At 37.6% G+C, this 14683-nt stretch overlaps 1 protein-coding gene across 5 annotated transcripts in view; it reads right to left on the bottom strand.

Moving 5' to 3' along the window:
* Window positions 1-5563: 5563 nt before the first annotated feature.
* Window positions 5564-14683, bottom strand: part of LOC139123228 (RUN and FYVE domain-containing protein 2-like) — a 42552-nt gene continuing 33432 nt past the window's right edge. For 3 of the 5 annotated variants that reach the window (XM_070689346.1, XM_070689349.1, XM_070689347.1), the window contains exons 10-14: window positions 14493-14590; window positions 13210-13296; window positions 12113-12337; window positions 11503-11629; window positions 5564-10633 (exon numbers count right to left, since the gene is read on the bottom strand). In XM_070689346.1, coding sequence (XP_070545447.1) covers window positions 10490-10633; window positions 11503-11629; window positions 12113-12337; window positions 13210-13296; window positions 14493-14590 — 681 coding nt within the window. In that variant the 3' untranslated portion in view covers window positions 5564-10489. The remainder of the gene's footprint in view (window positions 10634-11502; window positions 11630-12112; window positions 12338-13209; window positions 13297-14492; window positions 14591-14683) is intronic. The other 2 variants (XM_070689348.1, XM_070689350.1) reach the window with 1 other exon arrangement.

Raw genomic sequence — 14683 nt, forward strand, 5'->3', positions numbered from 1 at the left:
ATTATGTGCTTTTTATACCCCAGTGTAGACATCATGTCTAGACCTCATTCTATTACAATCAATAGTTATGGAGTTGAACGTATCTGCCGATAAACACAGCCTGCGGGCCAAACATACAACCTTGTTAAGCAGCTCGTCTTTTACCAGCCCGTCCGTCCACTCGGGTCTTTGAATTTCTTGGTGGCGATGTGTGGTTTCTGTTTTCATACGTATTTTTCGAGTCCAATGTTAACATTTCCAAGTAGTTTTTCCCTATGCCATGTTGTCTATCGGCATGAGTGGTGTCGGTCAGCGCGGACAGGTCGGCCCTTCCCCCTGCAACATCACCGCAGTTTGCGATAATTGACAAGGCGGGTCTAATTTCAATTTCCCGCTGTTTAAGTAATACAGCCTTTCACGAGCAATTTGTCAAGCATTTGTTGACGTCTTTATAGATGAAGCACAACCCTCCCTTCATTTACACCCTATTCTTTGGCCTTCTTTTATCAGTTAGCCACGGTTTATATGGAAACCGCCGAAACTACGGCTTCCTGGCGCCGAGGCGCAGCGACTAATAAAAAGGCATGCTTTTGGTATTCAAAGCCCCTTTGGGTAATTAAACCCCCATCGTACACGGCACCAATCGTACATGGTTGATGTACCCAAGTGAAGCATCTGTCGATTCGACCGGAAGAAATGTGTTCTCCCTGCATTTTTCTGTGACCTTAGATGACCTTAGCTTGGGGTCTTTACGCATGGCGACTTGTTTTGAAAACGGACACAACTAATTTATGTCGATGAAAACGGTTGTTGAATCCCTGTATTTGTTTTGCTAAAGAGACGATTTTTCCTTCTTTGAGCTTCGTATAACCTGTCAGATAACTGCGTATAACCGGTCAGATAACTAGAGAAACATTTTCTCTCTTTCCCTCCGCTGAATTAGTGCATAAAGCTCTCTGCGTTCACGTGGTTTCTATTTAAAAACAATCAAATGACGTCATTACTGGAAAGCTTCCCGAGATGATAATCAAGAACTTCATTTTAAAGCTCATCTGTCTGCCTGTTTGCCTACGCACCTACTACATACCCAATTACCGACCGACTCAAGTAGCTATCATCTTTAGTTACCTCTTGATACCTATACATATCTATCAAGCTAGCTAACTATTTATTACGGGCACACGATGAAGAACGACTGTGTTGGGATATATTTGACCAGAGGTACAACAGATACATGGGATACGAACATAATCTGTTTTCAGTCAGACATTTCTTGAAAAAATCCATCCATCCATCCATCCATCCATCCATCCATCCATCCATCCATCCATCCATCCATACATACATACATACATACATACATACATACATACACCCGGCCGTTCGAAAAAATCGTGGATGGATCATGTGACCAATCTAGTTGGCAACTTAATTCTTACTGCACTCTGTCACAGCAATGATCACCACGGGTTGATTGTAACATGTGGTCTTTTAACTCACCTCCTCGTGATGTGAAGAAACCAAGATAATCTACGTGGACGTGTCTGAAATGTGTCACTTTGTCATCTTTATAAGTATTTTTGAATTTCACTCACATTATTTCCAACGAACTGGTATAGCATTGGCATGTTTTGCACGGTTCACGAACTTAATCTTTGTTTACCTGGATTCGCTCTTCGAACCACCGTGCTGTCCAAGTAGCATTGACGTCACATCCGGACGTGTTATTTAGATTTCGTTTGCAGTTTCCGACGGTACTTTACCTCAACACACCAGGGAAAATAAGTTATTCAACAGCAAACTGTCATGTATCTCGCACCCAAATAGTTTTGAAATGTCTGGAACAGTATCAAGTCTAAGGCTGCGTTCTCAAATATCTCTCTGTTTAGAGATTTGACGGGGGGGGGGGGGCAAAAATGAGGACGCGTTGGGGATGAAAGAAGTAAAGATGATGATTAGAAGTATGATTGGCCAATATTGAACAAAGAGTAATCAGAACATAGGGTGTGAGATATCCGTTCGCAGGTGTGTACTTTTTTAGACATTGCTTCAACATGTACTTTCTCACTCCAACCAAGGTTAACACAGATCTCATTAAACTTCTCCACTGAGATACTTTGTTGTGTAAAGACAACGCTGCTCGTTTAAGATTCGGTAAAAAACGCAGTGATCTAGTGTCCCTCTCATCTACTGAGTGTTTTTGAATTTATACTTGACAGTCAACACACATCATAATATGCAATATTCCCCAGCAGATACATTATGAAACCAAATGTGTGTTCAGGTTGCAAGACGGTTGGTATCTGTTGGACAGGCCACGAGGAATCCATTGCTCCGCTTCTGGACGACAAAGCAACTAAAGTGCAACATTAACTCAACTGAACACAACAAAAACAATTTTCTTATTTTGTCTCGAGAAAAACGGATGATTTTTGCGAGACTCGCAGTTATAAGACAAAGACAAATAAATCTTTGATTGATGTACCCAAATATAACCAGTCGATATGTATCTTATTTACATGGCGTTCGATGCCAACAGCGTGACCATTTTAGCCGGCCGCCGGCAAAATTGACCGGCTATCAATTAAAATTTTGCCGGCTACTTTTCAGGGCTGTTTCACCCACTGTAAATTACTCAGCCGTAATGTCTTGTCTAGAATGTAGCAGACATTTTCAGCTTCTGCAAACCACCGTACCACAGTCAGACTCGACATAGACCCTTCAAGAAGAACGCTTTCTTGGGTCTATGGACTGGAGTAGTTGTGTTTTATGTTGTGATGATTTATATTCTATTTGGAAGGTCTGGTATTAAGTTCATAATTATGAACATGCATCTCTTGGGCCGTATTCGACATCATATGCAAGTTGTCTTTCCCAGTTTTCCAGGTTCAAGAATGCCTGAAATTGCTCCAAAATGTCCTAGATTCTCGTTACTCACTTGGGGAACGGACATTCCTTCCTCACTATTCCGCCAACTTAAACCAGCACGCTGTCCGCAACTTTTGTATATATTTGTCGTCTAGACTCTACATTTTAGAGAACGCTGCATTGAAATACCACACTTGGATTTAGTTTTTGCATTACATTCATCGTGACAGTTTTTTTTCCTAAAGATGACAGGAAGTCATCTAGTTTTAATATTTTCAGTAATTAGTTATACTTACATGAAAACGTGAGGTTTTACCATTTGCAAACATTTTTTTAATTTCTAGATTCTCCCGCTCCCCCAGAGCGCGGCCTATTACCAGGTATTGCAGTTCGTAGTTTCGACAAAGATGCTCTAACATGTACCGTTTTGAAAGAAAACTTTTTGGAACAAAAATCAGCGCTTTTCCCAATTAATATCATGACTTAGGAAAATTTCTGTTATTCTTATCTCCTCTGGAAGGCCAACGTCATTTCACCTGCAAATGGTTGTGGATTCAGAAGAGATTTCTATGCTTGTCTTCCATTGGTAGATACACTGTGACGTAACTTCACAGACTTGTTCCAATCGGCCGTGATTTAATAATTAAGTCACGTAATTGGTTAACGTCAACATGTGGTGCTTGTATCGGTGAGAGCCTTTGCGGCCAGTCCCCCGGTTTGCAAGATTCGCCTAGGCCTGTTGGCAAATGTATTGACAAACTTTCTGAATATTTCTTCTCATAAGTTTAGGTCTGAAAATAGAAAGTGTCGTTCTGCCAAATCAAAGTGCGTTCAAAATGTTATTTGTTATGAACAATTTTTTATTTGAACAGATGGTAATTTGACTCTCCTTTCTTCGTCTGGTTTAAAGATTGTAGTTTTCTGGCGTGAAAAAGATTTCGCCGCTAGCGAAATCACCGACGCCAAAGGAGATCAGGAAGTTGTTTGGCAAGTACGGATGTGAATGGTAACATGCAACTATGGTTTCTCACCAAGGAATTAACAAAATAACAATGACGTCACCCTGAAGGCAATGAAATCTCACTGCTGCGAATAGTTGAAATTAATTGACAGGACTTTAAATTTTCATTTCAGTTGAGAGACTAATCCACATATATATATAAGTATGCGCAGAAATCCATCACCATTTCTGTGATAAAGTATGACGAAGCAGTTGTTGGTCGCATGCCAAAAACGGTCCGATCTCTATAGCTACAGGAAATCTTTTGAAATCGAGAAGTACTTAATGCTAAAATAGAATTTAAGAAATCCGAGCGCCCCAAATGTTCGAGTCATTCATCTGACCGTGAGAAAGCGAAGAATGCGTGCGGAAAAATTTGTTCATCAGCGGCGTGGAGGGTGTACACCTGCGCGGGACTGGTTCTATGGTCAATCCTTTAATGCGTGGTTGAAGTCTTTGTGCTTTAGTATCGTCAAGTGCCATCACCTTGCTCTGAGTCCCTCTTGAATTCAGCCGACTTACCACAAATAACGCGCTAATTAGCGCATAAAAACTATCCCACCCGTTTTGCCTATGCTTATTTCCGCCACAATAGTAATTTTCTGCCACATACATTCGGCAAAATGAGAAGACGAATACCCACTCCAAAGACTCGGACTTTTGTTGGTTGTCGATACTAGCATGGGGGATCTGACAATAGGGGTCACACAATAGGCAAAACACACGGGAACGTTTTCAAAGAACTGGAAGGAGAGAAGCGCCTTGTGGGAGCTTTGGCACGAAATTAAGTACACTTTCAAGTGTTTACCAAGTGAGTAAAATCTGAACACGTGCACATTCCAGAGAACAACTTCATTGCAACGGGGGACCGCGACATCTGATGCCACGTTAGCCGCAGCGTCCTCGACGGCTGTAACGTCAAAAACACGTCCGGACTAACAACAAGGTTACGCGTCAACCACGATGTCATGCGTACACCGAGCCGATTGGAAACTGTAACGGATACAGGCGTTTTCAAGATGTCTGAGGTTTTCTAAGGGCCTGAGCACAAATTAAGTTTTTACGCGAAAAAAAATCGAGCTACCCGGTGGTAATTTGTTAAGAACGTCTAAGAAATCGTACTATGGTAGTAAGCTGAGTCGTTTAATTTTTCAAGAGTTACGAAAACACCTTAGAAGTAAGATCATGAGAGAGAGAGAGAGAGAGAGAGAGAGAGAGAGAGAGAGAGAGAGAGAGAGAGAGAGAGAGAGAGAGAGAGAGAGAGAGAGTGTACAAATATGTGGAGGTTTAACTACCAAACCCAACGTTTCATGAGCATCGATCCGACCTAAAAGTCGCCCTAACTTCCATTCTGGTATGTTAGATACCATTCTCAAATTGTTATTGTGATGGAAATGTGAATTCCAGGTGCCATGATAAGGATCAACCGCCTTCCCAGTTTGGCGATATCAATATTAATGATGGCATTTTTGTGGCTACAAAACTATGTAGGGTATCCGATCCATTAATGTTTTGACAATTTGAATTTTAGCGAGTAGGGGCAAGGTGTCTGATTCCGAATTCCTCAGCGGTATTATTGAACGATGGCAACTATTTGACTTGTTCATGTTTCGGAAACTGGCACCCTTACAATATTTACAGCTGTAATACTGTACAAATTCATGTAGTTTGCAAGAGTTCTGAAAGAATAAGAACTCGAAATAAGAGAGACAAGAGTTCAATACCACATATATCATTTAATTCATTGCAACGACGATCACAAAGGCAATGAAGAACTTACAAATGAGAATTGTACACTATACACAGCATTGTCCCAAAAGTCATTCCATTGGCAACATGCCATTTGCTTACCGCCCTCTAACAGCATACACTTACTAAAACAAATGAATTACTATTTTTTGCCTCATGATGGCGCACTATACAGCCTACCGTTATTTGCCGCAGATCTCATTTCACATAATTTACGAACAAATTTTCAGTACATAATTTGCTTCGGATTGCACAGCTAAAAAGATACATCATATACACAAATGAAAAAATAAAGGAGTTCTTGAATATTTACTGATCTATTACCCTTTTGACCTTGTGTTGATATTCACGTTTATGTCCGTACTGATGAAATCGATAAGAAAAGTCTACCTTCTATAACACATGATCAAATGATAGTTTTCCTGCAAATTGGAAATTATGAATGGAAAACCTGTATGAGCTAAAAATATGCTTAATTCTGAGAATAAACATAAAGAGTTGGATATCTGGGTGAGCTGAAAAGATGTTTGGAATGCATCAATTTGTGTCAAAAATTACACAAGAATTTGCAAATTAAATTCATACTCAGGTTTCCTCACTGCAACTGTTCTTATGTTCATATTTTCCGCTGTTGTGGATTGGAAATATATCCATGAAATAATCTCAGAGGATAGATATCACCATTCTGTGACATCACTCTGGTTAACTTAGTTCACATGTGAGGTTAAATCTAGTTTGTCCTGACTATCCCTTTAACTAGGACATTTTGGTATGTTCCTATTGTTCTCAGGGGAAGGGTGGACCTGTATTCAAGGTAATGAGGGTGGGATGTATGCCAAGTCACTCACCAAGACAGTTCGGGCTTCAAAGAGCTGGTTTGACTTGTGATGACTTTCAGGAGGTACTGAAGGTGTAAACAAGAAATTCCATTCAAGAAGTGTCAACACGTGGGCAGGGCTTTAGGATACATTTGAAGTCTTTCCTTGTATGTTTCAGTAAGCAGGATAATACATCTGTCCAGTGATATTTTGACTGTTGAATTTAAAAAGATGGCAAATTTGTCTCTCTAGTGAGTTGTATGAAGGAGTACAATAATGTACACTTAATTAATTAATCAATTTCTCTATGAAAAAGAAATTTACATCTGTGTCGTTGTTACAATGTGACAACATTGCCATGCTGTGTATCATTTCCATTGGTTAACATTTGTCTCCATTGAACATTGCTACATCACCGGCTATGTTGCAACATGGATATGTTGTCCTCACATTGCACTACAACATATATCTTACTATATGCTACACTGTAACATGACACTTTATATGTCGGCAGTCAAACACACACAGGGTGTATATACACTGTGAAAGGGCTAATGTGCGCTACCTTGGAAGTTCTTAGCCAATTGGTTGACTAAAACCCATTTTTCTCAACAGCCAATCAGGTAGGAAAAAGCCCTTGTTTCAGGGTCCTTAAGTTGCTCTAAATAATGATGATTGACCAATCACATATAACCTTCTGAGGCACTGCACATTGGTTTATGTCTCATCATAATATAATATGTTGTCAGATGGACCCTCAAACATAGATTTGTTGTATGTTACAAACAACATAACGTTTTTTGTCTTACTGGTGAAATACAACATGTTATGTGATCAGTGGTCTGACATACATTGTGAGTTACAAATCACATAGCAAATGAATTTTTCATTATTGTTGAAAAAAACATGATACATTGAGATGTGTGTGTGTTATACAGCCGCACATCTGATGCAAATATGACATGTTACACTACTAAGTATAGACATAATATGATCATGTTACTAGAATACAGGTAAAATATATTTGATACTTGCTGCTGTTTTTTCGTGTTTCTATTTGCCATGGTCACCTTATTGATTTTTTAAAGAAAATTTTACCAATATCATGCCTTACCAAATGCCCGTTCCTTGTGAAACTAACTTTAAAACAATTCATCAGCATAATTTTACAAAATATACAGATTTAACTCAGAAGCACAACATAAATTATAAAATGGCTTGAAATCATTTCCCAAAGGCTATCTGAAAAGTGAGTCGTAAATATAGCAATGCTTCAAAGATTCTTGTAAGGATACATTTGTGATCAGTTTACGAAATTGGAAAATGACAATATTACGGACAAAGTAACCCAGAATAGATATAATCAATATCCTGTATGAAGGTAAAATTTGATGCTAATTTATCAGTTTGTTCATTGAGATGAGAAATCTACACTGATTTGGAACTGAAATTGGTTTAGTGCTGATTCCATTGGCAATCTGGGCAGATGAAAACATCCATTCTAATGATCTGTTCCGACATTTTGTCAAATTGAGCATGAAGTATAAAGTGGACCAGCGATATAAATCAATGAAAAAGAAATGTATAAAAGTTGAGTCATACTCGGTGACGTTTACAAATTTTCACAAGTCACTTCTTAAATAATCAAAAGACATGCAACATAACAAATTCACCAAATTTTGCCAAATTAGATTTATATTGGCAAGATTCCTTCAAATTACCAAGTGATGATAATTAAGTCTAAAACATGACAAATATGCACTCAATGATAATGTAATTCAATTACCTAGCATCCTATACATAAATTAAATATCAAGCGGGAACCCTGCCAACATAACTTTCATTTGTTGATTTCCTAGTTTCCATAGAAACACACACACAGGTAACTGTTAAAATTATTGTTGGTAAACAACCCGTCAATGAGGTTACATCTGAAAATATCGATGACTTACTTGTACGTATAGGGCAGTGAATGTCAAAGTGATGAGTCCATGGAGCGTTGCCTAGACAACTGACGATAAAACAGAAGAAACCAAGATACTCATGCATTGCAAGTGTGCATCAAAACAGTGAAGGCAACGTAAAGGGGCAGATTTTTTACCAGCTTTGCCACCGAGCAAATTTACTAAATGTGCATGATTTTCAGAGAAGAACCAGTGTTGTTGCCTTGGTTGGGAGAACATCACCAAATGATTTGGAAACCATGGTAACACTTCTGCTTGACCCTATTCTGATTGCACTGATCTACCAAAGAGAACTTTAGTGAAATAACTGGGAAACCCTGGTGATATTTACCCGACTACTGCCCTTGACAAAAACACTGAGAACAAAGGACTAAAATTACATAAACAGTCAATGTCAATGTCAGTAAGTACTAATGTGGGAACCAGGGTCCGAAGACTGCTGATTGGATCAAATGGTACAGTCTGACAGTCTGTATGGGTTATATTGTACCACATGAAAATCATATTCCTACCAGAAATGTGACAAATCTGAATTGTTGCACATTTTTTTGACTCTTCTATATAATATTCAGTTGTGTAACATCGAATGTTCAACTAACCCTATTAAAACACATCATTTATATGATTTGCGGTTTTGTTCATCATAATGTTGATCACACGTCTCATGGTTTCTGACAAACGATGAAATACAAGTTCATCTCTCCAATGTCATGATTGCGACATGAAGTGCAACATATCTTCACATAACAATGATAGATGTAATCATCATGTGCAACATAAACTGCTACAACCCGGACAATGTAGTAGTAATGTTGAATGACATGGTTTTGTCTGATCACATCACAGTCACCGAGTCTGGCAAGATTTTTGTAATCTGTCTACCATTACTATCAACAGGGAATTTGTCATGATTGCATACTGGGTCTATATCTAAACCTTTGAACTCTAACCCCTGGGAAATTAGCCATGATTGTGTAATGGATTTTAACCTTTGACCCCCGATGACCTGCGATATCAGGTGGGAATTTTCATCCCAGCTGGTCTGTTCATCTTCTGCCATTGCTAGGAACAAGAGTATTTGTTGACCAGTATCACTAACAACACCCTTGTAAACAATCAGAAAGTGAATACTGGAATCAATTCAACAGATAAACCAATGAAGTTCCTCTGAACAATTCACTGTTTACTCAAACTTGGTTCAAGTTGGTGATTTTGTCAAATAAAGTCATTTCAGCAAGCTATCAACAGCTGTTACTCTTCATATGAAATACTTTGACTGGGATGAATGCAATACAATTGTGCACTGTCTCCAGTCAGTTGTATGAAAGCATGACATCTGTCCATGTGGGGAGTGAAAGCGATGGGCTGTAAGTTCCAGTTGAAATCTTGCCATAACTCCACTACATAGCGTTCACTCTACTACATCGAATTCACTCAATTAGTTTTACTGACAGACTTGTACCAAGTCTACTGCTTACTGTGACACAAGCTACAAATCCACACAAGATGTCCTCCTTATTAGAGGGCAAAGTCACAAATCTTTCACATTATTTTTTCTGATAATTACGGCTGCCAAGGACCAGTGCTCTGAGGAAGAACAAGTATGCATTTATGATGACACAATGACAAATGAAACCAAAACGAACTTAGAAAGTATTCACATCATTAAAACTCTAACGTTTATCAATATTTATAAAATATGAATAAAATGTGAATACTGATATACAGTATATATACACATATTTAATCCATAAAAATAATGTGAGGAGATTTGAGACCTTGCATTTCCTGAAGAAGAATTACATGCTGTCAAGATTTCACTTCTTGTGTAAAGCATTTTTGCGAAATGTGTCCAATCACAGCCGTTGTTGCATGCAGGAGAAAAGTTCAAAGTTCACAGCTGTCCAATCGTAGAAGTAAACTGAAGCACCATTGATATGCAAATTTCCATTTCTAAATGTGAAAAATATTGACATAGATCAGTCTATCTTTGGGACAAGCTGAACAGAGACTTAACAAGACCAGCAAAATCCACGAAACAACAACAAGACTGTAAATTTGACCACTGTAAATCAATTATGACACCCATTTTATGATGAACTTTATGGAATTTAACTCTTGGAAGCAGAGAACCTCTGAAGCAAGAGAGTGTGGCAGTTGTCGCAGACACGGACTGGTTTGGCAGACGACGCTAGTGGCATTGTGTTGTCAGAGCAATTGTTGCAGAATATATCACCGCAGTGTCGGCAGTGGTGCTGTAAAAATAAAACAAAAGTCATGAAGAATACGTACATTAATATGTACATACATGCATACATAAATACAATACACATATATACATGCACATACATACATACATACAAAATAAACTTACACACACAACACATATTAGTTTTTTTAAATGCTGAAATCACATTTCATTGCAAGTTCAGGAAATTCTCAAAGGCAGCAGTAGTTTGGAAATAAGAAGTTCAGATAGCTATACTAAAATTTGAATGAATATTCAGCTCATTAATTAGGGGTGTTTTTTCTGTCGTATCTTTCATGAAGATTGGTTGATAAATTACTGAACTGTACCAGGTTTATTGTCTAACATATTGTTGTTGCTTTACTTTTTAAATTTTCTCTCCTGTGTGTTTTCCATTTTCAGTGAAAACAACTCTTGGTTGTTGGATTTGGTGATTTAGTACAAGAGCACATGTACCAATATTATGAAACTACAAATAAATCAATATTAACGGGACAGTAGCTCTAACTATTCTTAATTTTTTACCCTATTCCTGTATTGTATGTCAACTATAATCTCTTGTTCTACTCCCCAAAGCATGTTGAAGCACCAACTATTTAGCTTGTCAACACAGCATCTATGTGTAAAATGCTCTGCTATTGTTTACCTTGGACCAGAATATACTTTTCAACAATAACAATGCAGTCTACACATGTACAGGTTGAGTTGACAAGCTGAATACTGTGTATCTCAACATGCTTTGGGAAGTAGAACAAGAAACTGTACTTGCATTTAAAATACTGGTCTTTCAATATTGATAAAGAGAGGAAGATGGAGTTGATGTGGCATAAAAAGTAGAATTTTTGATTGGATTTAAAAAATGATGACGGGGATTACCTTTCTCCTAGACACAGAGAATGCTTTGTTGCACTGTTTACAGCTAGTTACTTCCTTGTCATCTGTCCAGGTTTTTTCCTTCAGATATTGTTGCTGTTCAAACATATCATCCATCTTGAGTCGAGATCTGGGGGGGGGGGGGGGGGAAGGGGGGTATTAAAATTACATGTGAGTGAGTAAAGTTCTTGATTCAACATTGCTGAGTTTGCAAAAATATTTTTGACAACAGTTGACATTCTTCCATAGCTTAAATCATTCTTGTGAATTGCCAATGACTACTGGAAATTGATTTTCCTGGAGTTCCATGGAGTAAATTGGATTTTCCCAGGATTCTCTAAGTGTATCTCACAATTTTAAGACTTTTCTGGACAAAAGGGCATACACATCTGGGCTCAGTTTGGATGAGAACAGCTCATTAATGAGAATATGAGAAGCTGTTCCGAGAATTGTCGTGATATCCATCAATTACGCATGCTGACGATGGAAATCTCAAGTCACAGAGACGTACCCTCTCATATATGTTTATCTTTTTGTGCATTTCAAAATAACGATATGCTACTTTTTGTTTTTAGGCGCAAATGATAAATTCAACGCGAAATTTGACACTTACTCGCTTAATTTGTTGCCCATGTCAGTTAAAGTGAGTTCCTGATCTTCACAAGTTTTTTGTAACTGGAGATGTTCCTGTTGCAGATTTGAAAATTCTTTCTTCAACTCTCCCATCTGTTGAAGTTCAGTCTCTAGCTGTTGAACTTCTTCCTTTTCCTTGGCCAGGTCAGTCTGGAGAGTACTTCTCCATTCCTTCTCTATCTTCAAGTCAGTTTCTACGGCTGCCCTGCAAAAAACCAAAGACAAAAAAGAACACTTTTTTGAGGATGCACATTATATTTTCACAAAACATACAAAAATGTCTTACTTTGTGCTTCAAGTTCAGCCCACAGCTCATCCTATTTTCATAAAGATTCTTTGCCTAATATCTATTTTCACTTTCTTCCATGATGTATCATTATAATATGTCAGGACAATTTCTTAATTTTTATTCAAAATCCAGATTTTTATCAGACAACACAAATATCTTTATCATTTTTTTTATAGAAAATACATATGATAATCTAAGGCAATCAATTCAAACATTTGTGTAGGAAATCTTGTATGGCATTTTAAGTTTCACAAAATACAGCAAATTGCTTGACATTGGCTGCAGACCAGTCGATCAGATACCTTTTGTCTGGACTTAGGATTTTTATCAACATGAAATTTTATTCCATATGAAATGAATGCTATCAGGAAAGCTAATGAAGGCCTGTAACTCATCATATATGTTTTCCACTTTGATTAGCTGTTGAAGAAAATCTACCATTGTACCGATTCCTGGGCCCAGGACCTCAAATGACTTAAAGGCTTTTTTGGTGATCCCTGGGATCACCTTTGTTCTAGTATGTAAGAGGATTATGGAGATGTGATAGCCTTTTGTTTTCCACTGAAATTGTAATAAGCAAATTTTCTGATGAGATAATCTGGCTCCAACACAAACCTTTAATCATTATACAATGCACACAGGACACACTGACAAAGACTTTCAGAATTGTGTGTACTACTAGTCAAACTGATAACCTTTGAAACATACTTTTTTTTTTGAAACTACTGAGAAAGTTTCGGGGACGACTCTTGAAATCTCATCTTGGTTACACTTGATTAGAAACTTACCGCCTGGCATCTTTCTCTGCGAGTTGTAGACCCAGCTTTCTAACTGTTTCCTCCGCGGCAACACGTTCTTTTTCACTTTTTTTCAATCTACATTTACACATACCAGTACAAACGTATGATACAACAAGCACAGAACAACATTGAAGCAAACCAGAGGAAAGGATAAATATAACCAAACAAACAAACAAAAAAATAGGATGAGAAAATAAAGACAAGAGAAATACAAAATAAAAGTTAGAATTTGTTTGTTTATTCTTTAATCATAAAATGTACGATATTCACTTCTGAATTTTCTTTCTTTCAGCACCCTCTGACCGCCTAATTTTTCTAAAATGTTCCGTCTAATATAGAATGTAGACTAAACCATTTCAGATTTTTAGGGGTGAAAGGGTATATTGAGTTCTAGTAACTTAATATGAGAATTCTTTTCAGGCTTTTGCCTCATTTGTTGCAAAATTTTGTGATTTTACTTCTGAAGCCGAGAGAAAAAAACCCGCTGGTATATAGAAAACAAAAGTTTTGGGAAAAAAGAAATAAACAGCCATGGCGTATTCAAATTCGTAAATGTCAACATTAAAATAAAAAGTTAATGAAAAAACAATAGCGTGGATACATTATGAAGGGTAAAAAAGAAAATAATGTGGAATGGTTGTTTTGTAAAGGGATTCACAATTTCACGACACGGTACAAAATATTTACTACGACACCAACGGATTATTTTGACTATGCACACCGTTTACAGCGCTATCAATTTCCCTTTCACCCCAGGTACACTTTAATGAACATAGGGGAACACCTGTCACAGAATACACCAATGATTGGTTGTGACCAACAGAAGCACCCCTAGAATTATGTCCAAAAGTTTTACAAATGACATGATCTGATGAGGCTTTTTAGGAGACAATTAAACATGTCTACCAAATTCTTTGCACAAAGACACACAAGTCAATGTTTATGAAATTTCACAGTGTGATTCATTTCATCTGGTCTTCATATCATTTATCCTGTTTTACCCAATTTCACTTTATGTAGGTCCACCTTTGCGTAAAGAAACTGTAGGGTTGTCCCAAACTTTCACTATGGAAGGGGTGGAAGATGTGAAACAAAATCTTTTTATGTTTTGAACCTTGTAACAAATGAGTTTTGAGCATCAGTCAGAAATGACTTCAGCACAAGTGGATTAAAGTATTATTTTTACTGATAATTGGTACAGACAAAGATAAAATGTAACAACAAGAGGGTATATGAAGGTTTCTCAAATGACGTCTTAAAGAAATCATTACCTTTCTTCAAGATCTTTTATTGTTGCACTCATCTGTTTGGTTTTCTCTTCAAGTTTGGAGACAAGTTCCGTCTTGTGTTTCAGAGATCCGTCGAATTGCTAAAAACGAAAAGTGTGTGCATCTATAGGTCTGAAAGTCACTAAGGAGATGATTTCTCATCAATACAACAGCTTATTTAATGAGATTTCATA

The sequence above is a fragment of the Ptychodera flava genome, chromosome 22, assembly GCF_041260155.1.
Source record: "Ptychodera flava strain L36383 chromosome 22, AS_Pfla_20210202, whole genome shotgun sequence".
In the NCBI taxonomy this organism is placed as follows: Eukaryota; Metazoa; Hemichordata; class Enteropneusta; family Ptychoderidae; genus Ptychodera; species Ptychodera flava.